General features: G+C 39.5%; 1 protein-coding gene across 5 annotated transcripts in view; it reads left to right on the forward strand.

The window, feature by feature from the left end:
- Positions 1-3,184: 3,184 nt before the first annotated feature.
- Positions 3,185-26,569, forward strand: part of FAM214A (family with sequence similarity 214 member A) — a 78,852-nt gene continuing 55,467 nt past the window's right edge. For 2 of the 5 annotated variants that reach the window (XM_023751633.1, XM_023751632.1), the window contains exon 1: positions 9,711-9,738. In XM_023751633.1, the coding sequence (XP_023607401.1) occupies positions 9,726-9,738 (13 nt within the window). In that variant the 5' untranslated portion in view covers positions 9,711-9,725. The other 3 variants (XM_006085940.3, XM_006085937.3, XM_014453437.1) reach the window with 3 other exon arrangements.

Raw genomic sequence — 26,569 nt, forward strand, 5'->3', positions numbered from 1 at the left:
GAGAAATGCCAGTTGATATCAGGGTACAGTTTATGGGTACGTGCAAGAAAATTTCATTGGCCATTATAAAGGTTGACATGTATTGAGCTCCTACTCTGTGCCAGGTCCTTTACCTGGTGCTAGAGATAACAAGAGAAAAAAAAGGCACCAGTCCCTACTTTGATGGAGCTCATTATCATAGCCTGGACTGGTGCCATGACCTTGGCTATGGTAACAGCCTTGGAATAATAAAGTGAGCACACCAGCTATTTTAATCACCTTGGTAAGAGAACTTACAGAGCCCTCTATTAACTACACAGCTTTGTTAAATACTGCCCATTTCAACCAAACCTGCAAAAGTTGAGGGGGATTACCTTCTTGCTGAAGATGAGTTAACGTTTTTGAAGGTAGTTGCGCATAAGTTGTTGGAACACCAGGGGAAAGCAAAATGGAGAACAAAACAGATGGGAAAAGGGTATGGTCCTGCCAGTTGTTTTGACTTTCTTTTGTCGCCTACCCTCACCGCTGACCACGTATGAACCAGAGACATTTGTTTTGCTTGGGTGCCCCAAGATGCAAACCCACTTATTGCCAACATTTAGAGTTGCTATTGTAGGTAGGTTCTTACTTCCAAACACTCTAGACAGGTTAAGGACTAGAAAGGAAAAGATTATTTATTGTCAGAGTCCAAGCACCTCATTTTTGTAGGTGAAAGAAGGCTGAAGAATATGACTTGGCCAAGGCCATGCAACTACAGTCGTAAGTACTGAAAGCTCCATGAGAATAGTCACCCTGTTTTTGGTGACCTTTGTATTCACAGAGATTAGCATGTGCCTAGCAAATAGTGAGTGTTCAGTAAATATGTGCTGAGTGAACAAAATAGTAACTTGAATAATGAATGAATGAGTCAAAAATATACCTCTTTCGAATACTTTTTGCAATGCCATAATGATCTCCAATTTCTAACAGACCTAAGATTCTCAATAAAAAGTTTCAAGGTAAAAAAAAAAAGTTTCAAGGTAGTCTAACAAGTGCTTAGACAACATCATTTATTCACATGCTGTTAACTTAATTATTTAAAAGAGAATTTGTTAGTTTGTGTTCCAGATTATCCAATATTTACAGCTTTTGCTCTCAATATTTTTTTCTGATCTTTATACCTCTTGAAAATTAAGCAGAGAAAGAGGAACTAAATCACAGATCTTGCTGGCTTGTTTACCCAGTAAGCCTTTTACAATAGTTGTTATCTGGTCCCAGCTGTTGTGCTAAATTTAGGATTTTGGATTATCTGTAACTGTTCTTTCTGTCTCCCATTACCAAGGTTAATTGAGAAGTGATTGTAGAACAAGTGAAACTTCAGTTCATAAAAGAAACTACATAATACACTATTCAATAATATCAGAGCCAAATTCACTGAGAGTTAACATTTGTAGCCATTAGATAGATTAAAGAACTGTTACCATTGGTCAGAAGTTTCATCTTCATCAGAACATTTCCTTGAAAACAAAATGTTACCTTCCTGTATGTCCTGTCCTGTTTTTTTCTTTCTCTCTCAAATCAATAAAGAGAGAGAGAGAGAGATGAAGGGAGAGAGAGAAAAAACATCAATTTGTTGTTCCACTTATGCATGCATTCATTGGTGGATTCTTGAATGTGCCCTGACTGGAATGGACCCACAGCCTTGGTTGTATAGGGTTGATGCTCTAACCAACTGAGCTACCTGGCCAAGGTTGTTTTGCTTTGTTTTTTAAAATATGTTTTTATTGATTTTTAGAGAGAGAAGAAGGGAGAGAGATAGAAACATTGATGAGAGAGAAACATCATCGATCGGCTGCCTCCTGCGCGCACACACCCTCTCCCTTCTACTGGGGACCAAGCCCACAACCTGGGTATGGGCCCTGACCAGGAATTGAACCGGTGACCTCTTGGTTCATGGGTCCACGCTCAACCACTGAGCCACACCAGCCGGGCTGCCCTGTTTTTGTATGTGTGTTTGTTTGTTTGCTGGTTTTTTTAAATCCTCACTTGAGGAAATATTTTTATTGACTTTAGAGAGAGGAAGGGAGAGAGAGAGAAACATCTATCCGTTGCCTCCCAAAGAGGCCCCAACTGAGAATCTAACCTGAAACTGAGGTATGTGCCCTGACCAGAATCTATCCAGAAACCTTTTGTTGTACAGGTCAACACTCCAACCTACTGAACCACCTGGCCAGGACTGCCCTGTTTTGATTAGATACAATCTTAGAGTTAAGGCTGATAATTGCAGTTGTGAATGTAATTTTACAGTACATATCAACACATCTAGAACATATTACTAATTTTTCATAAAAGAAATTTCATGTATTTGATAGATCTGAGGCAAAAAATGCAATTTCCAATTTCAGACTTCCCAATAACTTTTCTGAAGTAATACATACTCACTGAAAAACCTTGGAAACCACAGAAGAGTACAAAGACAGAAGTAAATCACCTGTAGACCTTCCCTGTTGTGATTCTTGTATGCAAAATTATTTCAAAAAAAATCTTTTCCTAATGAAACCAAAGAGCATGGCAAATTTCGTACTTCTCCTTGCCTCTGCTTTGAGCTCACAACCCCATCTGTACTTTGCCTATTCACTGAGTAGCTAATAGCTTCAGTACTTGCGAGGATTGCTTTTTTAAATTACAGCAGATCCTTGTCATCTGTTTGTGTTTGCGTGATGACACAAGATCACAACCGAAATGTCCTGTCACATTGTTACAGCAAACAAGAAAATTACAGCTCCCCAACAATAACATGGTGTCAATAGTGCCCTCCTGGCATGAGTCAGTGTCTTAGATGTTATACAAGTTATTTTTAGCACAGCCAGTGCCTCCGGAGCTTGGGTTCCGAATCCTGCAAAAATCCCCAAGGATTGGGGAAAATCTAGAGTACGAGGGGTTTGTCCTTAAACTTCCGAATCCCTGATGCGCACGGCTGGCTGCCCACTCTCCTGTCCTGACCACATTAGCCGCGGGGTCCACCGCGCGCTGCAATCCACTTGGTGCTCAGACAGAACTCTGCGCCAGCCTCGCGTGTGGAGGAGGAGGCGGCGAAGGAGGAGACTAAAATTATCCTCCACGTCTGGGGCAGGCCCTCGGATGACATCTCCCCAGTCACCCTGTGTTCTAATAGCGCAGCTCAGATTCCTGGTCCCAGACGCGCTGCAGCTGGCTCCGAGCTCAGAGTTCAGACGGGAGGCGACCGCCACCGGAGCGCCTCGAGCCGCTCCGGCCTCCCGGGCTCCGCCGGCCGCTCGCAGCCGCCACCCCCGCGCCCTCCCAGCCTCGGGGCACCTGCACCCACACCCCAGCCCCTCCAACCAGCGCCCCGGGGCGCGCGGGGCGTTGCCATAACAACTGGGCGCCAGCGCGGAGGCCGCCGGGGAGGAAGTGACGAGCGGTGGGTTGGCTGTTGTTGGGACACGTGACCCGGGCAGTGTTTTGACAGGGCAAACAGCAGAGAAAGAACTGGGCGAGCAGGGGGGACCGGGAGCGGGGCGCCGGAGCAGAGGCAGGCGGAGAGCTGGCCGAGGCGCGGGGCAGGCGGGCCGGCGGGGGGCCGCAGGGCTCGGGCGCGCGTCGGCGGAGCGAGGGGCTGAGTGCGGGGAGCAGCGAGGCGGCCGCCAAGGCGGGGGTGCATGGCCACAGGGGCGCCGGGCAGCCACGTCCGACTCGTCCTCTCGGGCCCCCATGGTCCCCTAACGCAGCGCGGGGGGCCTCTGCGCGCCGCTCTCCGCTCCCGCCGGCCCTGCGCCTCTCCGAGCCTCCGGTCTCCGGGGGGAGTGTGATGCGGGTCGCCGCGAGCGGCTGAGAAGTGCCAAGAGGAGGGATCGGGACCGCAGAGAGCGAGTTGGGCAGCTGAGGTCGGCCGGGGGAGCCCGGAAAACAACTCCCCGGTGGGGAGAGGGGCTGGCGGGGCCTAGGGAGGTGCGGCCGCGCGGGACGTCTGCGTGAGCGGAGCGAGCGCCCAGCCGTGAACCTGCCCCGGCGACCTCGGGCTCCGCCGCGCAGAGCCTGGGTGGGCGGGGGTCCCCGGACGGCCCCGCAGAGTGCGCTCGGGACGGGGGGCGGGGCGCGGGGAGGTGACTCGCTGAGCTTTCTGGCCCTCGTATTGTGTAAACTTGGCCGGGGCGGCGCAGGAAGGCTAGCCTGAGGGTAATTACACAGGTGAGGCGGCCGGAGCGCTCGGGGAGGCGCCAGGGGCGGTTTGCAGAGTTTCCTGCGCCCAGGCACCAGGTCGGAGGATTCCTATACCAGCCCCTGCGGAGGTGCCACTGTTCCCAGCGGCGTGGGGTTTTTTTGTTTTTTGTTTACAAAGGGGTTATTTAGCTTGTGTTGCTTGAGTCTTTTTTTTTTTTTCCCCCCTTGCCTGCACCTCCAGGTTATAAATAGATCTTCCTTTTGGTTCAGAGACACTGTGTCAAGGAAGGACACTTTGGCCTGGAGCGCACCGGGCAGGGAGAGGGCTGCTGGGTCCGGAGGAGTTGGGGGAGGCGGTGCAGAAAGAGTTTTGATTTTTTCAAACCTGCCGATGGTGCTGTCACCGCAGTTAGTGCCAGGGAGAGGCCTAAGTGTTAACAGTAGTTTTCTTGCAAGTTCTGAGTGTTAGAACAGGACCTGATTAATTTTATTGTGGTCTCTTTTAGCATTTTGCTAACAGCAGTAGCCACAGAATCTGCGGCGAGCCTGTTGAAAGAACCCACACGTGTATTTCACAGCACTCTGGGTGGACATTGGATGTGAAAATGAAGCCAGACCGAGGTAAATGACTTATTTAAGTAGGCTTTTCACCCCCATGTCCCATTTTAGAAGCGTTAACCTAATTCTATGGGAGGACCAACCTTTTGTGTATTACATATGATTGCTTATTTCTTTACAGGTTCCAGCTGGGAAGGTAGAGAAGGGGGCATGGAAGAGACAGTTAGGATCTAGATGGGAGGATGCAGTCTTCAAAACTGAAGTAATTTCAAGAGAAGTTCTGTTGTAACTCAAAATGAGATTGTCAAGCACAGCATTTGTAACTATTGCCACAATACTTGGTATCATTTTAGAGTTACATTACTCATTTGAGGTAAAGTCAGTCTAACTTCAGTTTTAAAGAGGTTTACAAACTTTTTCAACTTAAGAATGTGAACTTGATCTGTTGAGGAAAATTTCATTTAAGACTGTTTGAGTTCACAAATACTATTTTATTATTTGGGTTACTTTCATTAGCTGATTTTTGTGCCTTAGGCAAACTCTAAAACTTTGCAAAGTACTACAGGGCCTTATTCAATATACAGGGCCTGTATCAATATATGGACAGCGAGGGCAATTGAAATCCCTAATGATAAGTAAATGTGTCATTTCCTTTTCACGCCTGTATTTTCAGGACTTATGAGAATAATGTATACACTGTTTTTTAAGGACTTCAGAGGAACTGAAAACTCATCAATTTTCTTTTGATTAATGGCATGGACCAAGATGAGATTTTAATATAGTACGTAGTAGTTAGGAGTGAAGGCTTTTCAGTCAGATGGGGATTTGATTCCATAAGAAGATGATTATTGTATTTGGTAGGGAGTCAGACTAGATGACAAAGTTCCTTCCAAATCTGAGAATTTAGGTGTGGAAATGTTAATTTATCCTCATATGAATTAGACTCTCATTTAAAAAAAAAAAAAAAAAAGATGTATTAAACTGGTTATTTTTCCCCAAAGTGGATTAGAGAGAGAAATTTTCTTTTCTAGTCATCGGAGCTAGTGTTGTTGTTTTTTTAAAAAAAAATGCACTAGAAGTGAAGAAAGCCATACTTAACTTAGTGGCTTAAGTTAGTTTAAAGTGTTAGGCTGTTTCTTAAAATCAGCTAGTTATGCATGGAGTATTAGTAAGTATATTGCTACTAAGCAGGTTGTTTGTGTAGAATCCCAGGTTTATTTAGACTTTTAGATTACATCAGTGACTTTGGAAAAATGGCACCAAGGTCACTGATTGCATCTCAGAAAAAACAAGCGCCCTAGCTGGTTTGGCTCAGTGGATAGAGCGTCGGCCTGTGGACTGAAGGGTCCTGGGTTCGGATCCAGTCAAGGGCACATGCCTGGGTTGTGGGCTCGATCCCCAGTAGGGGCAAGCAGGAGGCAGCCGATCAATGATTCTCTCTCATCATTGATGTTTCTATCTCTCTCTTCCTCTCCCTTCCTCTTTGAAATCAATAAAAATATATATATTTAAAAAAAGAAAAGAAAAAACAAGCAAGTAAAATCAAAGTTGCTGTTTGTTTGGGGGGTTTTCATTGTTGTTAACAGTTGCTTTTAAGGTTGTAAAAAGTTCAAAAATATTTGCACACAATCTCTGTTTTGCCAAAACTAGTACTAAACATAATAAAATGTCAGTTGTATACTAGTATAGATTATTAGGGAAAATAAATAAATTTATTCATCAAGACTCCTGAAGAAGTAATTTTTTCCTCTCTAAAATTGTATCTTTCTTAAGCATGATGGTGTAAAAATGATGGGATTGCAAGTTTGGTACTGTAATTATATTTCACAATAATTACTTGAGTCTTTAGGCCCATGGCTCATTTCTTTTGACTAGAACCCAAAGTAAGTAATGTCTTTTACTTTGCAAAGTAGTATAGAAAGACTGAAATAAACTTTTCACAAAGCAAACTTACGTCAGTTTGTGCAATGTGGCTTGTATTTACTGTTCTATTTCTATTTTTAAAAATTGCTGTCACAACCCATTGAATTGATTTCTTGACCTGCATTTGGAAAGGCACAGTTATGGGCAACACTTACCTAGCTGACAGTGATACTTCCTTGTTTTCTACATTGGTGTCTAAGAAACTGTTCTAGATGAGGGAATTTTCTGGATAATTGAAAGTTCACTCTTTAAGTGCCAAAAATATTTTCGATTGGAATCATGATATGTGGACAGACCTCTAAAATAGTAATGCTTCTTTGCCCTTTAAAAAAAAAGATCTATAGAATCAATGTAGTTTAATCTTTAGTAGTAAGTGGGGCATTGTTATGAATTTCAACTTTGAACTCTGTCATAACTTAGAAATGCCCTAAAGAGAGTTTTAAGTTTATAAGATTTTTTTTTTTTTTGCCTCTAGCTTAAACCACTTCTGCAGATTTTTGTGTTTTAGGTTTGATTTTTAAATTCTCATGCTGTCAACAGTTTTCATTGCTAATATGCATATGCTTATTCTTGCCTCCACTTAATTTCATGGCTTTAGATCTCTGGGCTAGAGAGCTAAATAACCACCAGACTTAACGTTGAGTTCTCTATAAAATGAGAGTAAATAGGGGAACCCTTGGGTATTCATTCAGAATCGGAGTCAAGTGTATGAATTCTAGTGTAGAAACATTGAGACATTTGCTTAGTGAGATACAGCTGTGCTTCAGAGAGTTTCTAAATATGCCTACATGATTGGGTGTGATGGTTTGGCTAGTTGAAAAAGTTATTTTAAGGGAGGAATTATAAAAAATAACACCCTTAATTATTCACCTATCTTTTAGGATCTGGCCCTTTTAGGGAGTAAAATGGGGCCCATTTTTCAGAGATAATCTTTTTTTTGTATAAAGCACACCATATGAACATCTGGTTTCAATTTTTTTTAAAGTTTTTTTAATTGATTTTTTTAAAAAAATATATTTTTTTATTGATTTCAGAGAGGAAGGGAGAAGGAGAGAGAGAGAAAAACATCAATGATGGGAATCAATGATCAGCTGCCTTCTGCATGCTCCCTGCTGGGGATCAAGCCTGTAAGCCCATATGTGCCCTGACCTGGAATGGAATCATGACTTCCTGGTTCATAGGTTGATGCCTAAACACTGAGCCACGCCGGCCGGGCTAATTTTGATTTTTTAACATGGAATAAGACTTTACAGAGCAATCTGAAGGAAGAATCTTTTAAATTTTAAAAAGTTTTAATTATTTTTAATGTTTCACAATTTTATAGGTGTCTTATAGGAATTTGTTTTGAGGGAGAAGGGATTATATGCTCACCAAAATTATATTCATCAAAATATGCTCCAAAGCATTCAACATAGTTTTCACCGAAATAACTTTTTTTTGCACTCATTTCATTGGTCTATATAATATTTTAAATAAATTAATTTTGATTGGCATAAAACAGATTTGGGAACAAACACCAGATACTAAACATACAACTCTACTAATAGAAGTAAAAGCATGCAGGCAACTAGAAAATACACTAAGTCCTCACTTAATGTCATGGATATATTCTTGGAAATGGCAACTTAAAATAAAACAATATGTAACAAAACCAGTAGCCCAGCCAGTGTGGCTAGATGGTTGGGCGTCGACCTATGAGCCAGGAGATCACAGTTCAATTCCCGGTCAAGGCACATACTTGGGTTCCGGGCTTGATCCCCAGTGCGGGGCATGTAGGAGGCAGCCAATCAATGATTCTCTCTCATCCTTGATGTTTCTCCCTCTCTCTCTTCCTCTCTGAAATCAATAAAAATATATATTTTTAAAAATAAACATATTTTTTAAAACACCAATATTACCATAGGCTAATTGATAATAAACAAAAGTTAAGTTCCGGTGGCATATTTCTAGTCACAGAAACATCACCAGACTTTTAAATAAAGACCCAAAACACTTCTATTAAACATTGAAATAAATGTGAGCTATACCTTTATTTAAGAAGATTAATAAAAACAAAGAAGATAAAAAATAAATAAAACCACAAGGCAGATAATTGTTTTCCAACCCAGTTATTCCAGCTCAGGGTCACAGGTGGCTGGATCCTTTCCCAGCAGCTCAGGGCAGGAGGCGGGAACCACCCTGGACAGGATGCCCTTCCATTGCAGGATGCATCACACACACCCATACTCAGTCTAGGACCATTTAGACACCCCATTCACCTCACATGCACATCTTTGGGAAGTGGGAGGAAACCCACCCAGACATGGGAGGACGTGTTAATTCCACACAGACAGTGCCCACTCTCCCACCCCTTAACCCCCCCCTGTCTAAAAATCAATTATTTTTTTATCAACATTATAATGAAACAACGTTAACAATGATATCTAAAAACCTGTTGTACCCTATTAGCTATTAGTGTCTTTTAGTTTGCTTTTATGGAGGGGGAAAGCATTGGTCAATCTTGCTAGTAGGTTAAGTGAAAGTCAGGAGAGCTTCTACCATACTTTCTGATAATCAAGATGTTACGGTTTAATGCACTGGTTACATTTCATTACAGTCAATAGTATTTACCATTATCTCAGGTAAATACTTAAAAAAAAATTTTAAAAGCATTTACATAGCATTACTTGGGCAATGCTGCCAAAGATGGCTCTTTCATGTTATTAGCATAGGCTTTGGAATTATTTGTATTTGTATCCTTGTTACATTACTTGCTAGCTATGTAATCTTCATCAAATTACTTAATCCCCGAGAGTTTCAGATTATTTGTAAAATGGGGAGAATTCCAACTTCTCATAGTTGTTACAGTGAAATATGACAGTGTTTGGTACATAGAAATAAATTAAATGATAACCTCGATCATGTTAAACAAGACATTACAGATGCTTCTATGTTGGTCAGTTATAAAATATGCTCAACTGAGTTAAGGAAATAATCAAATGTGCAATAACCTAACACTATATTGTTTTGTTTTAAATTCATAGTGTTCAACCTGCTAAGGCTCAAGCAGATTTAATCAGCTTTTAATGTATAGTTATCTGAGAAAACATAAAAACGACAAAAGGATGCTTGCCATAGGTGTGATTTATTCTTTATATCATGATTTGTTATTACAATTATAGTTTAATCACTCTATGTAAGAGGTGACCTGAGTGGACCAAGCTTCCTAGGAATAGCATTTGCAAGGTTGTTCACTGGGCAGCTGGGAAGGTGAAGGGACATTACTCCACCTTGTACTCGTGTGCCAAGCTTGGACCTGGTCCTAGACATGTATGGAATATGTCCAGTGTTTCAAGAGAAGTCTAACGTGTGATCTTCGTGTCGAAGTAATTAAAGCATTAGGTTATGTTATGCTATAAATGTATGGTATTTCTAATTATATTTATTTTTAAATGAGTGGTGTTTTTTCCCTATAAAAACTTATTTCAATATAATGGACTATAACCTTACCTTTTTATTTCTAATGTTCCCAAAGTTTCAAAGTCTTAAGCTTATGGTATTGTACAATAATCTAAGTAGAACCAGCATCTTTTTAATCCTATATAATAAACCCTAATATGCAAATCAGCCAAATGGCAGAATGACTGTTGCTATTACACACACTAACCACCAGGGGGCAGACGCTCAACACAGGAGCTGCCCCCTGGTGGTCAGTGCGCTCCCACAGGGGGAGCACTGCTCAGCCAGAAGCCAGGCTTATGGCTGGTGAGTGCAGTGGCAGTGGTGGGAGCCTCTCCCGTCTCTGCTGACGGTAGGTGGTAAGGAGTGAGGTGTCCAGGACTGCAAGAGCCCTGGACTGTGAGAGGGATGTCTGACTGCTGGCTTAGGCCCGATTCCTGGGGGTATCGGGCCTAAGCTGGCAGGCGGACATCCCCCGAGTGGTCCCAGACTGCGAGAGGACACAAGCTGGGCTGAGGGACCCCCCCCCCTCCAGTGCACGAATTTCGTGCACCGGGCCTCTAGTTTAAAATATAAATATCAATTTGCTATGTTTTATGTTTTGATTAGAAACAGTTTTTTTCATTAGCCATTTCTAAGAGTGTTATCTGAGCTTATGAACTGTTATGAAAGATGAAGCCCTATAAAACCTAGTAAATCGTCGATAAATAAACATACTGTGTTTCAACTCATATTTGAACACATCATAGGCCATCTATGATTCTTAAGTTGAAGCTTTTGGTGCAAAACCTGTTCCACAAGCAAAATACCAAATAATTTTACTTTTTTGAGGTTAAAACTGAAAGGAGCACTGTCTTAGTTTATAAAAGAGGCCCAAGAAAACTCCCTCTCCCATTCCACTGTCTGAGGTTTTAGTGAAAAGACTGCCATCGATGAGGAAGCCAGATCTGCTAGTGCCTTGATCTTAGATTTCCCAGCCTCTAGAACTGTAAGAAATAAACTTCTGTTGTTTATAAACCACCTCATGTTTTTATTTCTTTTTTTAAAATTTATTTTATTTTTTATTGAATTTATTGTGGTGACATTGGTTAGTAAAATTATGTAAGTTTCAAGTGTGTGATTCTAGAATACATCATCTGTATATTGTATTGTGTGTTCACCACCCAAAGTCAAGTCTCCTTCCATCACCATTTATCTCCTTTACCCTTTTCTATCCTTCTCCCCTTTCCCTCTAGTAATCACCATAGTATTGTCTGTATTTATTCGGGTTTTTTGTTTGTTTTTTATATTGATTTTAGAGAGAGGAAGGGGGAGAGAGAAACAGAGAAACATCAGTGTGAAAGAGGAACATCAATCCGTTGCCTCCTGCATGCTCTCCGACTAGTACCGGCCCTGGGTACGTACTCTGACCAGAATCAAACCTGCCATCTCTTGGTGCATCAACCAAATGAGCCACACTGGCCAGGGCCTATTTTTTCTTCTTCTAAATCCCTTTACCTTTTTCACCCAGCCCCATAACTCCCCTTCCCCTCTGACAGCTATCAGTCTGTTCTCTATCTATGAGTCTGTTTCTATTTTGTTCTTTAGTTTATTTTGTTCAGTAGATTCCATATATGAGTGAAATCATATGGTACTTGTCTTTCTCTGACTGGCTCATTTCACTCAGCATAATGCTCTCCAGGTCCGTCCGTGCTGTCACAAAAGGGTAAGATTTCCTTCTTTTTTTCACGGCTGAGTAGTGTTCCGTTGTGTAAATGTACCACAGCTTTTTTATCCACTCATCCATTGATAGATACTTGGGTTGCTTCCAGATCTTGGCTATTGTAAATAATGCTGCAATGAACACAGGGGTGCATATATCCTTTCAAATTAGTGTGTTGGGTTTCTTCAGATATATTCCCAGAAGTGGAATCACTGGGTCATAAGGCAGTTTCATTTTTAATTTTTTGAAGATATATTTTCTGTCCACAGTGGCTGCACCAGTCTGCATTCCCACCAACAATGCATGAGGATTCATGTTCTCAGCATCCTTACCAACATTTGTTTGTTGATTTATTTTGACAGCCATTCTGGTTTTAAGCTGCATCTCTCTGATGATTAGTGACATTGATCATCTTTTCATATGTCTGTTAGCCATCTGTATGTCCTCTTTGGAGAAGTGTCTATTCAGCCACCTAGTTTATGATACTTTGTTATAGCAGCCCAAATGGACTTTCTGATTATATTACTAATTTAGCTTTAGCCTTAGTAGTGAAGTGGCTTATGAACTTACCTATCATTTAATGCAACCCTGTTACCCTCAAACAGTCTCTTCCTGGACAACTGAACTAGGAGGAAAGAAGTGGTAAGGATTAGAAAAAAAACAGCAAGGGAATTAGCTGCGTTGCTTACTTGCTAAGAATAGTTCATTGTTAGCCAGTGTAAATCAAACAATACAAATGACAGATGTTGATAGAAAAGAAGTGTTGACTAGATTAAATAGAGTAGCCTTTTGCTAACTTCCCAGGTGGAGATGTGGTGGTTATATTGATAATAACAGCTAAAACTGTCCATGCTATGTGCCAGGCACTGTTCCAGTTAGTTTGCATATGTAACTCATTTAATCCTCACAGTTCCTCAAGGAAGTAGGTAGATGTTATTGTCATCTCGATAAATGAAACCAAGTCACAGAAAGTTTAGTAACTTACCCTTTGTTAAACAGCTAATAAGAAGGTTGGCCCAGATTTGATGTAAGCTCCAATACATGCTCTTAACCCTCTGATTGGGAGCAGCAAATTTTGTTAAAATATTATAAAATATTGGGACCAAATTGGTTTAAAAATAGGCTTGAGGAAAACTCAAACCGATTTGGTAAATATTACGGTCTTGTAAAGCTCCTTATTTTCTGTTTTACCGCTTCTTCCTCTTTACAGTGGGAGAAGTAAGAGTACTTTTTCTTTGGGTTATTTTGAAGATAAATAAATTAATGTATGTAATGTGCTTAGAATAGTGGCTGGCATATGGTAAACATTCAAAGGTGAACTGCTATTATTGGACGTATTCTAAATTAAGAAGTCAATCATGTAGGAAAGCAGGGGAGGACAAAAGAAAGGCGTTAATTGAGCTATGCGTGCTTTGCATATGCACTGTAATCTCAAATCAAAACCTGTCTGCTATTGATCTGTCATCCATTTACATTGATGGGTCTTGACATATCAGTAGCTGTCAAATAATTGTTGGTTTGATACAACTTCTGAGATTCAGATACTAGAAGGATTGACATACAGGTTCCTTGTGTTGTGTTTTTGCCTGCCATTTGAGGCTAAGGATGTTAAAAACTGAGGGAATATTAAACTTAGAATAACTTAATACCGATATTTCTTGTAATAAAAAAATCAAAATTGTAGTGCCTGAAAATAGTATTTTTCTCTGTAGGCAAGTGAAAGTCAGTTTGTCAGTGGTTATTTCTGTCTTTGCTTAAATGGGTGAACACTCAGAATAATTTCTTTTTTAAAAAATATATTTTTATTGATTTCAGAGAGGAAGGGAGAGGGAGAGAGAGATAGAAACATCAATGATAAGAGAGAAACATTGATCGGCTGCCTCCCGCACATCCCACACTGGGGACCGAGCCCGCAATGACTGGGAATCAAACTGTGACTTCCTGGTTCATAGGTTGACACTCAACCACTGAGCCATGCATGCCGGCCAGCCTCGGAATAGTTTCTTGATTATGTCACACTTTCTTACTGAACTGAAATAGGATGGACTGGGTAAAAATGGCAGTAGCTAGTAAAAATATCAGACAGTAGTCCAGGTTTAATACCAAAGACACCTAGCAATAATCTGAGTTGCGTTTTCTCATATTTTCTGTCCATATAAAAGATACTCATCCTGTAAAATTACAAGAAGGCCTTTTGCATCTCTTCCCCTTGTTCACTAGGCCTAGCTCCACTTGGCTACCTTTTAGGTTTTTGATGACTTTTCAGGGCCATATATACACTATTCCTTCTGCAGCCTTTCTCTGCAGTCATCACATTGGTAACCCTTTGTCATTCTGATCTTGGCTTAAATGTCATTTTTCAGAAAGGCTTTTTCTGACTACCCTATCTAGTGTGCTCAATTAATGTAAGATGCTATCATTACTTATTAAATTAGATGTCCTTTGTTCTGTGTCTCAGCAGTCTTGTTTGTTTTTTTCATAGCATTTACCACATCTTGTAACTTTTCTCCCTTTGTTCATTGTCTGTCTCCAGACCAGACTTTTAAGTTCTATGAGGCCTGGGACCTTGTTTCTTTTTCACATCTGTATTCCCCTCACCTAGCAGGTAGCCTTATGCATGTGGATGCGTTGTGGGCGATTAGGAGTTGCTTGATATGTATTTGTTCATATTGTTGCTTCAGAGCTTCAGGTGAGATAATGTGTCAGAGAACTCCGTAAGCCGTGAAGTGCTGTATATATGTTGACTAGCTTACCTATGGGCAGGAATGTTTATATAGATGAGCAGAGGGCAGACGCTTCCAAGTCCTGCCACCTACATCTTAGATGGGGCCCTCTGTCTAAAAATACCCATTCACACAGTGCCTAATTTTCATTATTTTTAAAGGTTTCCTTTGTTGTCCTAACATTATACCAACTAGAAATTCATTTAGATTAATAAATGTATATTTTAGTTACACATATTTGAGGACTATTGAAGGTTATACTTTGGTATAAAATTAGCTCAAAGGAGTCCTTCTTAGTAGCATGCTGTAATGCAGGAAGAGTTTAGGCTTTACAGTCAGACTTAGAAATTCTAACTTCAGCACTTACCAGCTAGATGACCTTGAGGAAATTATATAGCCTGTCTGAACTTTAGTTCTTTTATTTTTCCCCATTGATCTTTAGAGAGAGAGTGGAAGGGAGAGGGATGGGGAGAGAGAGAGAGAGAGAGAGAGAGAGAGAGAGAGAGAGAAAGAGAGAAAGAGAGAAAGAGAGAAAGAGAGAAAGAGAGAAAGAGAGAAAGAGAGAAAGAGAGAAAGAGAGAAAGAGAGAAAGAGAGAAAGAGAGAAAGAGAGAAAGAGAGAAAGAGAGAAAGAGAGAAAGAGAGAAAGAGAGAAAGAAAGAAAGAAAGAAAGAGACATTGATGTGGGAGAGACACATAGACTGGTTGCCTCCTGCACATGCCCCGACCAGGGCTGGGAATTGAACCCGCAACCTGGACCAACACTCTAACCACTGAGCACCTGGCCAGGGCTTCAGTTCTTTTTGTTCTAACACCATCAACCTTAAGGATTGTGGGAGAGACTGAGAACCCATGGTTTAACACCTAGAATATACGTCGCACAGGGTAGGGTTTTACTTCCAAGGATACACAACTGAGAAAATGAGTCTTTTTGTTTCTTCTTTTCTTCTTCTTCTTTTTTCTAACTGAAAAGCATACAATTTATTTAGCCTTTATAAGGAAATGAAGATCTAATGAAATGGGTAAATCAGACTGTTTTTATACTAGGTTTGAGGAAGGTTGGCAAGTTGTGGGAAAGTGTGATCCAGGGGTGGGCAAACTTTTTGATTCGAGGGCCACAATGGGTTCTTAAACTGGACCGGAGGGCCGGAACAAAAGCATGGATGGAGTGTTTGTGTGAACTAATATAAATTCAAAGTAAACATCATTACATAAAAGGGTACGGTCTTTTTTTTTTTTTAGCTTTATTCATTTCAAATGGGCCGGATCCGGCCCGCGGGCCGTAGTTTGCCCACAGCTGTAAGCTAAGGGTAGTAAACTGGGGAAAACTTAGCAAGACCAGTTTATTCAGTTTCCTCTGGGTAGAAGGAGGTTATCTCTCATGTGAGGGTCTTATGACCTGCTTCAGGGGGGATGGAGGTTGCCACAGACTCATTCTTGTACCTGCCAGAGAAAATGAGTTCTTCAGTGCTCTGTTGGGAAGGCTGGTCAAAACAAGCATAAGAGATCAACAGACACTATTGTGTCCCTCTGAAACATATTCTGCAATATATAACCAGAGGAACAGAAAACCAGCATTTTCCCTAGCTGGCTTGGCTCCGTGGATAGAGGTTGGCCTGTGAACTGAAAGGTCTCGGGTTCAATTCCAGTCTGGGGCATATGCCCAGGTTGCAGGCTCAATCTGCATGGGGGGCGTGCAGAAGGCAGCTGATCGATGACTCTCTCTCATCATGGATGTTTCTATCTCTCTCTCCCTCTCCCTTCCTCTCTGAAATCAATATAAAACCCAGCATTAGACCTCTGGAATGTGCATGCAACGGGGGAGGGAAAGTAGGTAATTGGAGCACACCAACTATTTCTGGGCAATAACGTGCTGTAATGAGCACCGAGAGCAGCACTAGGGCAGAGAGATTGGGGCGGGGTGGACTCCAGAAGGAGGTTGATGGAAAATATTAGAGCAGTGAGATAGGGCCCAGAATTGCTTTTTCCTTTATTTCAGAACATTAGCTAGGATTGATTCAGGGCTTGGAGCATGGCCCTTCAGCTTCTGTGACTTAGGATTTAGACTTTTTCCATAATGGCCGTTATAGGTTCAGAAAGTTTGGTAGACTAGTCTAGGAATCTAATCATAACTCACATTATTTATAACTAATAATATTAATTCTAAGTATGACTATTATTTACTTAAAAACTTATCCTTTTGGGAGCACAACCAATTTGTAGTTGGGAATTAACATTTTAAATTAATATGGAATTTCCTTTTTTTTATTTTCCCACTTATCAAACTTATATATTGTTGAATGGAATTAAAATCTGGTATCAATATCTGAAATCAGGCCATTTAAAACTTTTATCTTGAAAATTTTTTTTACATTTTTTAACCAAATCACCAATTTTCTTTTGTGAAGAGATATCATGGTTTGTCACATGATAATGGGTCATTTCTACTTAAATTTATAATAGTAAGAGAATGTGTAACTTTAGGACTTACTATTGGCAAATTGCCTTTTGGCTCTTGAGGCTTGGTTTTAAAAGTAACTTTAGGTTAAAGCTCCATATCATATTTGGTACATTTGATGAAAGGATACTGAGACACAAGAAATTCTCATTTATTCATTTTACAAAAGAATTAGCCATAAGGATTCTTTTAAGCTTCCCGACTTTGTTTGCTCCATAATTTAATTTACATCTAATTTTTTAAAATTGCAAACCCACAGAAAAGTTGGAATCCCACAAGTAACATCCAAATACCTTTACATAGATTGATTGATTACATTTTACTGCTTTTGTTTTATCTCTTACTTGATAGGTAGGTAGATTAGCTGGGCAGCGATAAGGATTTATGTTTTTTATTTTTTGTTTTTGTAATTTGAGAGTATGTTGCAGACATCATGACACTTCAATCCCGTGTACACGGAGCTTGCTGGCATCAGCACATGAAGCTGATTTTGTAAATTTCTTCCCAACTCTGACATCAAGTTGGTTGCCTGATGTCTGCTATGTGGCAATATTTACTCTCCCATGGAAATTGACACTGCAACAAACCAGGGTTTTTTCCCTCTGGAGCCAGCTGTTAAACGTTTATCATCACACCATGCAGGTATCTCCTAACAGTAAGAACTTTCTCCTACAGACCTGCAACTCAGTTATCACCGTCAAGAGATCTAGCCCTGATGCAATACCAGTACCCAATACGCAGTTTACATTCACATTTCCCTAGTCATCCCAATGTCCTCTTCAGTCACATTGCCTTTTAAGGAAGTAAGTTGCTTCCTATTACAGAAATGGAGTTAGGCTCTTGTTGGGCAACATTTAGAAAGGTTTTAGGGTACGCTGTGTAGAAGTAAAAGTACTTCCTTTAGCAAAACAAAACAAAACAAAACAAAAAAACCAACAAAAACAATTAGGCCATGTAAATTTGATAATTAAGAGTTTAGCAGTTTTCCGCTTACGCTATGTAACTTTTTAATAGATTACTTGGACAAAGTGGATTTAAGAGAAAAAGTATTGATGAAATTTCAATATTCTTTTGAATGGGGAGAATTGTATTTTTAATCCGAACAGGTCAGGCTAAGACCTCAGTCCTTAGTACTCCAAGGTTCCCTGCACTTGCCTTTTGGGCACATTGATCTCGCTGTTCATCAGTCACCACAAACACATGGACGAGGTGGGGCCTTTGCATTTGCTGTCCTCTTTTGGAATACAAGTCTCATGACTGCGTCCTTTATTTCATTTGACTTTCTGCCAGGTTGTCACCTCTGCAAAGAAGCCTTCCCTGATCATCCTATCAAAAAAGAGTGTAGCTCTTCTCTCTACTCTGCATTCCTCTTCTTTAGGCTCCTTCTCACTGCTTAACCTGATGTTCTATATTTATTTATTTGCTTTTTTCCCCTCCCCAATAAAAAAGTAAGCTTCATGAGGACAAGAACTTAGTGACATTTGTTCACTGGTGTTTCCCCATGTGTGGACTGGTGCCTAGTAGTCAGTAACTGCTCAATAAATATTGTTAAATGAATGCTTGCATGCATTCTAGCATCTTTGCAGTAGAGCATAAAGTTATTATGACTGGAAATATTATACATTCTTTTTCTATTCTTTGTTGGTTTTGTAACATAAGGAATTGATTCTCTCGTCTTGGTTTTTATTTCTAGATGGGTATATTTATGCCCACTTTTCAAGGTTATTTGAGGATCAAATGAGATAACTACACAAACATAATGCAACACAGCCCTGGCCGGTGTGGCTCAGTGGTTGGAGTGTTGGCTCATGCACCAAAGGGTGCCAGATTCAATTCCTGGTCAAGGGCACATACCTGAGTTGCAGGTTCAATTTCAACCCAGTTGGGTCATGTGCGGGAGGCAACCAATCATTGTCTCTCACTCGCATTAATGTTTCCCTCTCTCCTCTTTCCAGTCTCTTAAAAAAATCAATGGGAAAAATATCCTCAGCTGAGGATTAACAACAAAACATAATGCAAGGCATTTGATAACTGAATAAATGGTTAGAATAATGTCTACTATCAAGTTCATAGGGAATTATTAATTACAGTGGGGTGATTAATTTCCAGGCAGAGGCAGCAGCTGGATTAAGCTTAAAAGGTAGGTATGATTTGGATAGATGAAAATTTATAGAGATTGAGAGGGAAAGGTCTGGAAGAGAGGACATTCTGAACAATTAAGACGTTCAAGGGATAGCATGTAAACTAATGTGAATTGGAGGGGTTGTTTCTCTGTTTTCCCTTTGCTACCATTCTTTGTAATATATGAGAGATTAGTGTTTCCTTTTATGAAAATCTTGGGAATATTAACATAGCATACAATACCATAGCTGTTGTTTTATGATACTCTTTTGTCAGAGTCATAAATTGCACTATTTATTATAAAGTATCCATGTGTTATAATAAATACAGGGGAGGAAAACAGGATGAAGTTGGAGATTCCTTCCCTCATCCCAGATAATTGCTAGCAAAAATGTAATAAACTCTGGGATTAGCGGCTCTTGTGCCTTCCAAGCTTACATGTGTTATGAGAGCAAGGAGATCCCCACAATACTGATAAACTTTCTTAGCTGTATTAAGGAGAGAATGAACTCATATCTTCTCTCTTACCCAATCAGATAAATACTATCACACCAAAGCTTCAAGAAACAAAATTTTGGGGCTATAGGAGAGGTTTGTTCAGTGTATTGTAGTGGAAAGAGCACAAAGCAGGAAATCTTTCAGTCCATCATTTATAACTCCTTTCTTACAAATTGTTTCCCTGGGAATGTGTATTCTTCTTAAGTTGGTATACTCGCTGTTCAGAAGTTAGGATAAGGAACATGCCTGTGTCTTTGAGGAAGTGTATTCAAATCTTTGTAATAATGTGTTGATTGAATACTGGTTCTGGGGGCATATTAGTCCAGCATATAACAACCCTAGCCTGTGCTTTTTCTTGCAGCTTATCTTGCAGGTTTAGGTACCTGCCAGGGGATTCTGAATGGCTAGCAATGAAAAAAAAAAATCCTGGGTTACATGGTGGTACAGATTAAATTCTATCCTGAAGAGCTCAAGATATGAAAATGCTTTTATTATTCTGAAACTTCTCTCAAAATCATGCAATTGCTAGAAATCAGAGTAGGAAAGGTCCTCAGAGGTTGTCTCTTTCATTTTTACAGTTGAGAAAACATAAAGCCCAGAGAAAAGAAGGAATCTGTCCAACTACAGAAATAAAACTCAAATTTCCTGTAGGCCGTTTGAATATTTTCTGTACTACTTTACCTCTAGCAAGAGCACAGAGCACATTACCTGTAGGTTCTGGCAGCAAAAACGACATAGTGGTCATCCAGCCTTCCTCAAAGAACTTGAAAGAAACAAAGGCTAGGTGGTTATATTTTAACATTGTTCTCCAGTTAATGTCTAGTACGTGCTGGAAATAAAATGATGAGTGAGGACTAACACGGCCTCTGGCCTCTGGCCTCTGGAACTTGTAGCCAAATACAGTCTTTCCTGACTTTTTTTTCCAGAGTCAACAGACAAATCAGGACTGGAAGTTTCCATGTGCTGTTTGGAAGAGGCACAGGTGGGGAGTAGGGGAAGTAACGCAAGAGGAAAAGAGTATCAGAGGGCCTGCGCAGACTTGTAGAACTCCTACATTCCACTCTTCTATTTGTGGTGGTCTCACACGTTTTTGGTTTGAGTGTGTGTGTGTGTGTGTGTGTGTGTGTGTGTGTGTGTGTGTTCTGTTTTGAGAATGAGGAATGGAAATTTATTCTCAGTCAGTGCAGGTTTCAAATGAGGTGCTCCCTTCCTGAGGCTTTCTCGATTTTCCCCTCTAGGCAATGCAGCTGAAACCTTCCTGGCCTAAAAGGTTAGAAACTACTTGAGACATTCAAATCACAAGTACTTTCCACTGACCTGCTGGGTGAAATGATTGTATAAACCGAAATTGTGTTGAAAATGGAGAGCTTTGATGGATTGACTGTAGCATTTGTGTGAGGAAAAAGAAAACTCCTGTCTCCCTCTACACAAAAAGGTCTACTCAATAGGTACATTCCTTTGGAATCTACACATCTGTGACCCTGGAAGTGTAGTTAAGAAAGGTTTGTAGAACTCAGTTATGGCAGCCTGTGAGGTGTGTGAATTCTGGTTGCAAATGTCTAGCAACTACTTCTTTATCAAACTCTATTTAATAAAATAAAAATACCAACCTTGAGTATATGCTTCCAAAGCCCATGTTGGTTGAATGTGATAAAGTAGAACAAATACCTATTGGGGGACATTGTAGGGGATGGTGGTAATTGAGAGACAGTATCAAATGGAGCAGTGGCTTTACATTTTTTTGCCTGCCACCCTGGCTGTTGTGGCTCAGTTGGTTAGAGTGTTGTCCCGAGCACCAGAGGGTCTCGGGTTCGATTCCTGGTCAAGGTTCCATCCCCAGTAGGGGGCATGCAGGAGGTGGCCAATCAGTGTTTCGCTTTCATATCAATGTGTGTGTTTTTTTCTCTCTCTTCCTCTTTCTCTAGAATCAATGAAAAACATATCCTTGGGAAAGGATTTAAAAAATTATTTTTTGACTGCCCACAATTACAAAAAAAATTGATGTTGCTGCCCATAACAGCACTCTCTCTCTCCCAAAATAATAGTCTTAACTCAATCTTGCTCATGCAATGGTGGCACGTCTTTTTCCTACTTTATTTAAAAATGAAATAATAGTCCCAACACTTTAAGTTAATTTCATAGCACATTTAATCCTACAGATTGTTTTAGTATTTAGAACTAGAAAGACCAGACCTGGGTTTAAGTCCTGTTTTGTCACCTCTACGTACCTAACTTCTCTGGGCTTCATTTCCTCACTGGTTAAAATTGAGATAATAATGCCATTTATTTTATAGTTTTTTTTATAATGACATAACCTGAGTAAAGTGGTTGTGCCAGGCACTTAATAAACACATAACCAGTGGCTATTTTTCTCTCTCCAAAGTTTGTTAGCTTAGAGGATTGGGAGTGAAATAATGTTGAATCTTCTTCAGAGGGAAACTAATTCAGTTGTAGGTATGTATATTGGAGTTTTAGGTGTTATAGGTAGCCAGAAGAGTTTAGTCATATCATTTAGAAACAAGACTATATGAAATAGTCTGAGATTAGCAAATTTTAAAAATGCAAGCAAGCAGAGTATTAAAATTTCAGGGACTTAATGATTGAGTCTTTTTTTTTTTTAATTAACTTCAGGGAGGAAGGGCGAGGGAGCGAAAGAGAGAGAAACATTAATGATGAGAGAGAATCATTGATTGTCTGCCTCCTGCAACCTGGGCATGTGCCCTGACCAGGAATTGAACTGAGACCTCCTGGTTCATAGGTTGCCGCTCAGCCACTGAGCCACGCCAGCCAGGCTAATTGAGTCTTTCTTAAAGCTACATGAGGTTCACTTAATTCTACACAACTGGTTTACTTTTTCAGATTTCTGCTAAAATTCTCCAAGATTTAAAATGCTGAATTTGTCATGTGTATGAATGACTATTGGCATAATTTGTAGAGGTTATGAGATCTACCAGTAATAGGTAGTTGTGGAAACAAAATGACACAAGACTTGGAATTGATAGGTAAACCCACCAGCTGCCTTAAGCTCTTCATCTACAAAATATTCTTTTCTTTTTTTTAAAATTCTCACCCAAGGAAATTTATTCCATTGATTTTAAGACAGAGTGAAAAGGAGGGAATGGGGTGGAGGAAGAGAGAGATACATCGACATGAGAGAGACACATCCATTAGTTGCCTCCTGCACTTTAGTTGCCTTCTGCATGTGCCCTGACCAGGGCCGGGGATTGAACCCACAACTGAGGTATATGCCCTTGACCGGGAATCGAACCTGTGACCTTTCAGTCCCCAGGTTGACACTCTAACCCAGTGGTTCTCAACCTTCTGGCCCTTTAAATACAGTTCCTCATATTGTGACCCAACCATAAAATTATTTTTGTTGCTACTTTATAACTGTAATGTTGCTACTGTTATGAATCATAATGTAAATATCTGATATGCAGGATGGCCTTAGGCGACCCCTGTGAAAGGGTCATTCTACTGCCAAAGGGGTCGTGACCCACAGGTTGAGAACCACTGCGAGTCTAACCACTTAGCAAACTGGTCAGGGCTCTAAAAAGTCTTATTTCACAAACTTACAATGATCTAATGTACAGGTAAATGTAGTATACATTATCTCCATGGGAATACTTTTAGTAAAACATTTTTTAAAATCAAAATAAAAATATTCATGATTGGTTCTAGATTATGAGTCAATCAAACATACCATTTTTTACTAGCAGGAGATTAACAATATCCCAGAACATGTCTTTAAATGAGTATGGATATAGGTAAAGGGAAGCCCATGTGCATCTTGGCACACATTTTATGTAATAGTGGTGATATTAATTTATAAAGACTAAGTATGTAGGCAATTAGAAGTGAATTCTTATACCTGATCTTGACTTGTGTGTGTACGAGATATTATTAGACAAAGTGTTTGTCCAGTAGCTTAGATTATAAATAACCCCTGTTCTAGCTCATTTTAAACAATGTAGTATGAACGATGCCAAAAAAACAGGCTAGAACATTTTCTTCTCTCCAAGATCTTAGATTTTGTAAACAGGGCTCTGCTCCTGGAACTAATCTAGGTCATTATAACCCAAATCTTTTGAAAGATGAGAACCCCAATTAAGACTGTTAGGTACTTTTTAATATTTAAAAATGAAGAAGTGTTTTAGCTCTTAGAAACACAGTATTCTTGGACTCTGTTTGGCCACTTGGTTTATTTGTGCCATGCCATAATGAATACAAATCACTGAGTAATTTCAGCAATAATGATTGCTAGGAATCTCCATGGGAGTGGAAATTAATGTACTTTATTATGGCTTAATTTATCCCAATACTGACCTAACACCATAACATTTTGTTTTTGAATAAAAAGTGATTTTTTAAAAAATAAAGTAATTTTTTTTAAAAAAGTGATTTAATGAGAAAAACAATAAATTTCCCTAATTGCCAAAATTGGTAACAATGTTAAATTTTAGCTGTTGTTTAGTCTTTCTTGCAAATTAGCTATTCAGCTGTGAAATGTGTTGTTAAATGTGACATATTTAAGAAGCTTTAAAAATATCAGTGTCATAAAAATCATTCTTTGGTAGTCAAGATTTAAATTTCATCCCCATTGTTATTAATATGGGATACTGCTAATGGATTGCCCTTTATTTGTTGGAGTGGGTGTGAATACTACGTGTGTGTGTACACACATGCACAGTCACATTTATTAACATCCTGTAGACCTGCTGTTTGCACAGGAAAAGAGGAAACCTAAATTGCTTGAGAGCCAAGTACTCAGCTAGATGGTTTATACCTCTTAGAGAAATCATTATTCCCACTTTATAGATGAAGAAATAGATTCAGATAGGTTAAATAATTTTTTATTGATTGATTTTTAGAGACAGAAGAAGCGGGGGGAGGGAGAGATTTGTTGTTCCCACTTATTTATGTATTCATTGGTTGATTCTTGTATATGCCCTGACCAAGGATCAAACCCAAAACCTTGGTGTATCAGGATGATGCTCTAACCACCTGAGCTACCAAGCTAGGGCTTTGGTTAAATAATTTGATAGCACAGCTTGTTAAGTGGAAAGAACTTGAGCCCTAGACTATCTGTCTCTTCTCCATTATGACCTACTACTTGAAGGGATCATTTCCAGTAATGAGTTGGATTTTGTACAAACATGTTTATATTTCTATCCCCTAGAAGACCACCAGGGATGACAATTATCCTATTGGTATAGCACTTTGCTGTTTTCAAATAACTTGATCCTATCTTATTTGATCTTTACAACATATCAACATTGCAGGCAAAAAACAAAAAATACTGACGTAAAATTTGAGCAATTTCAGAGAAGTGCTTAAGATCACAAGGCTGATGAGAGATAGAGTTTAGATTAGAACCCAGATCTGTGGTTCCTGGTCTAGTGCCCTTTTCTACTCCCTTTACCTTGTCTGGATTAGGTATGTGATCTCTGAGCATAAAATACTGAAGTTTTACAGACTGAATCTTTTATTGTGTCATGCAGTGATCACAGGACAGCTACAGTCTGGCTCCCCTATTTAGCAGTCCCGTTTTCCTGTAGTATTAGTATGACAGTTTTGAGGTGTAATGGGCTGTAGTGTTGGTTATTGAATAAGTAATAATTGGGAAATGCTGACTTGAGATTTCTGCATTTAAACTTTATTTTTGTGTGAGGCCACATTTGCCTTATGGAAATGTATATAAGAAAGACATTGTTAGGAAAGGATAGTAGTGGTTAAGAGCATGCACATTAGATTTTGGAAGACCTACATTTGAACCCTGGATTTGCCCACTTAGTTCTGGTTACTTGGGCAAGGAATAAGACAGTAGTAGCTACCACAGGGACAGAGGATGGGTAGTAGAGTGATTAGCACCATACCTGGCCCATAGGCCTTACACATACAATAGTTATTTAATCATTACCTTTGATGGTCTTTTTTTTTATAGCAATATTTCTTTTTGTTTAGAAAGTATCTAATCTAGAATGATTATCTCTAAAGTATCTTAAAAGTAGATAGTTTTCAATTACTTGTCTCTAAAAGAGAGCATTCATGACATGAAACAATTGATATTTTAAATTATTCCATTTTGTATTTGAAATATGTAGTTTAAAAAAACTCATAAAAGATCTGCTTTCCTATTTATTCCATTACATTACGATAATATGAGTAATTTATATTTCTTGAGCTGGTTGTTTGGAGAACACAGTTATGACCATGTTAGGTGGGGTACAGGGAATGTATGGGGTTTTTTCATGGCTGGGGGTGGAGAAATAAGAATCTGGGACTAGTATTTAGTATAGAATTTCATATTATTCAGATTCCTAACTTGTAGGCTCTTGAGATCTACAAAGTAGATAATGTGTCGATATGTTACAGCACATTCATTTACAGCTTTGTATGTACCAAGATGAACAAACAAGGGAAAAGCAAGCATTTTTCAGGATTACATAAAGTGTCATTTTGAAATTTATTGGAAAACTGGCAGCACATTGGAAGCATTTCACTAAATAAACCTCTTGGTTGGGTTTTACTTTTGAAGATGGCATGTCTCTTGGAGTGCATGTTACTCACGTATAATTATGTTTCTGACGAAATTTAATATTTTTTCTGGAAATTCTCTTTGTATATGCTGTTAACCAATAGTTTTAGATTGTAGATATAGGATTTCATTAGCCTTTAATTTAAAAGTTTATGGATTATAACTTGAAATATTCCAAAACAATTTAGAGATTATATATTATTCCTTTTTTGAAAGATATAGGAAGAGGTTAATTTTGAATTATAAAGTTATTCATCCAAAAATTTTATTTCCTTTGTCTTCTAGTTGTATTTCGTAAGTAAACAGACCTTTAGAGCTGATTTTCTTATTCGAACACTGTGAATAATGATGCTTGTTCTATTTACCTTCCATAGTTGCAAAACCAAATCAAATAGTATCCTATATAATAAAAGGCTAATATGCAGATGGTCATGACACCCTAACGCCGTAACGACCGATCAGCAGGAGGCT

Source organism: Myotis lucifugus, unplaced genomic scaffold (assembly GCF_000147115.1).
Source record: "Myotis lucifugus unplaced genomic scaffold, Myoluc2.0 scaffold_23, whole genome shotgun sequence".
NCBI lineage: Eukaryota > Metazoa > Chordata > Mammalia > Chiroptera > Vespertilionidae > Myotis > Myotis lucifugus.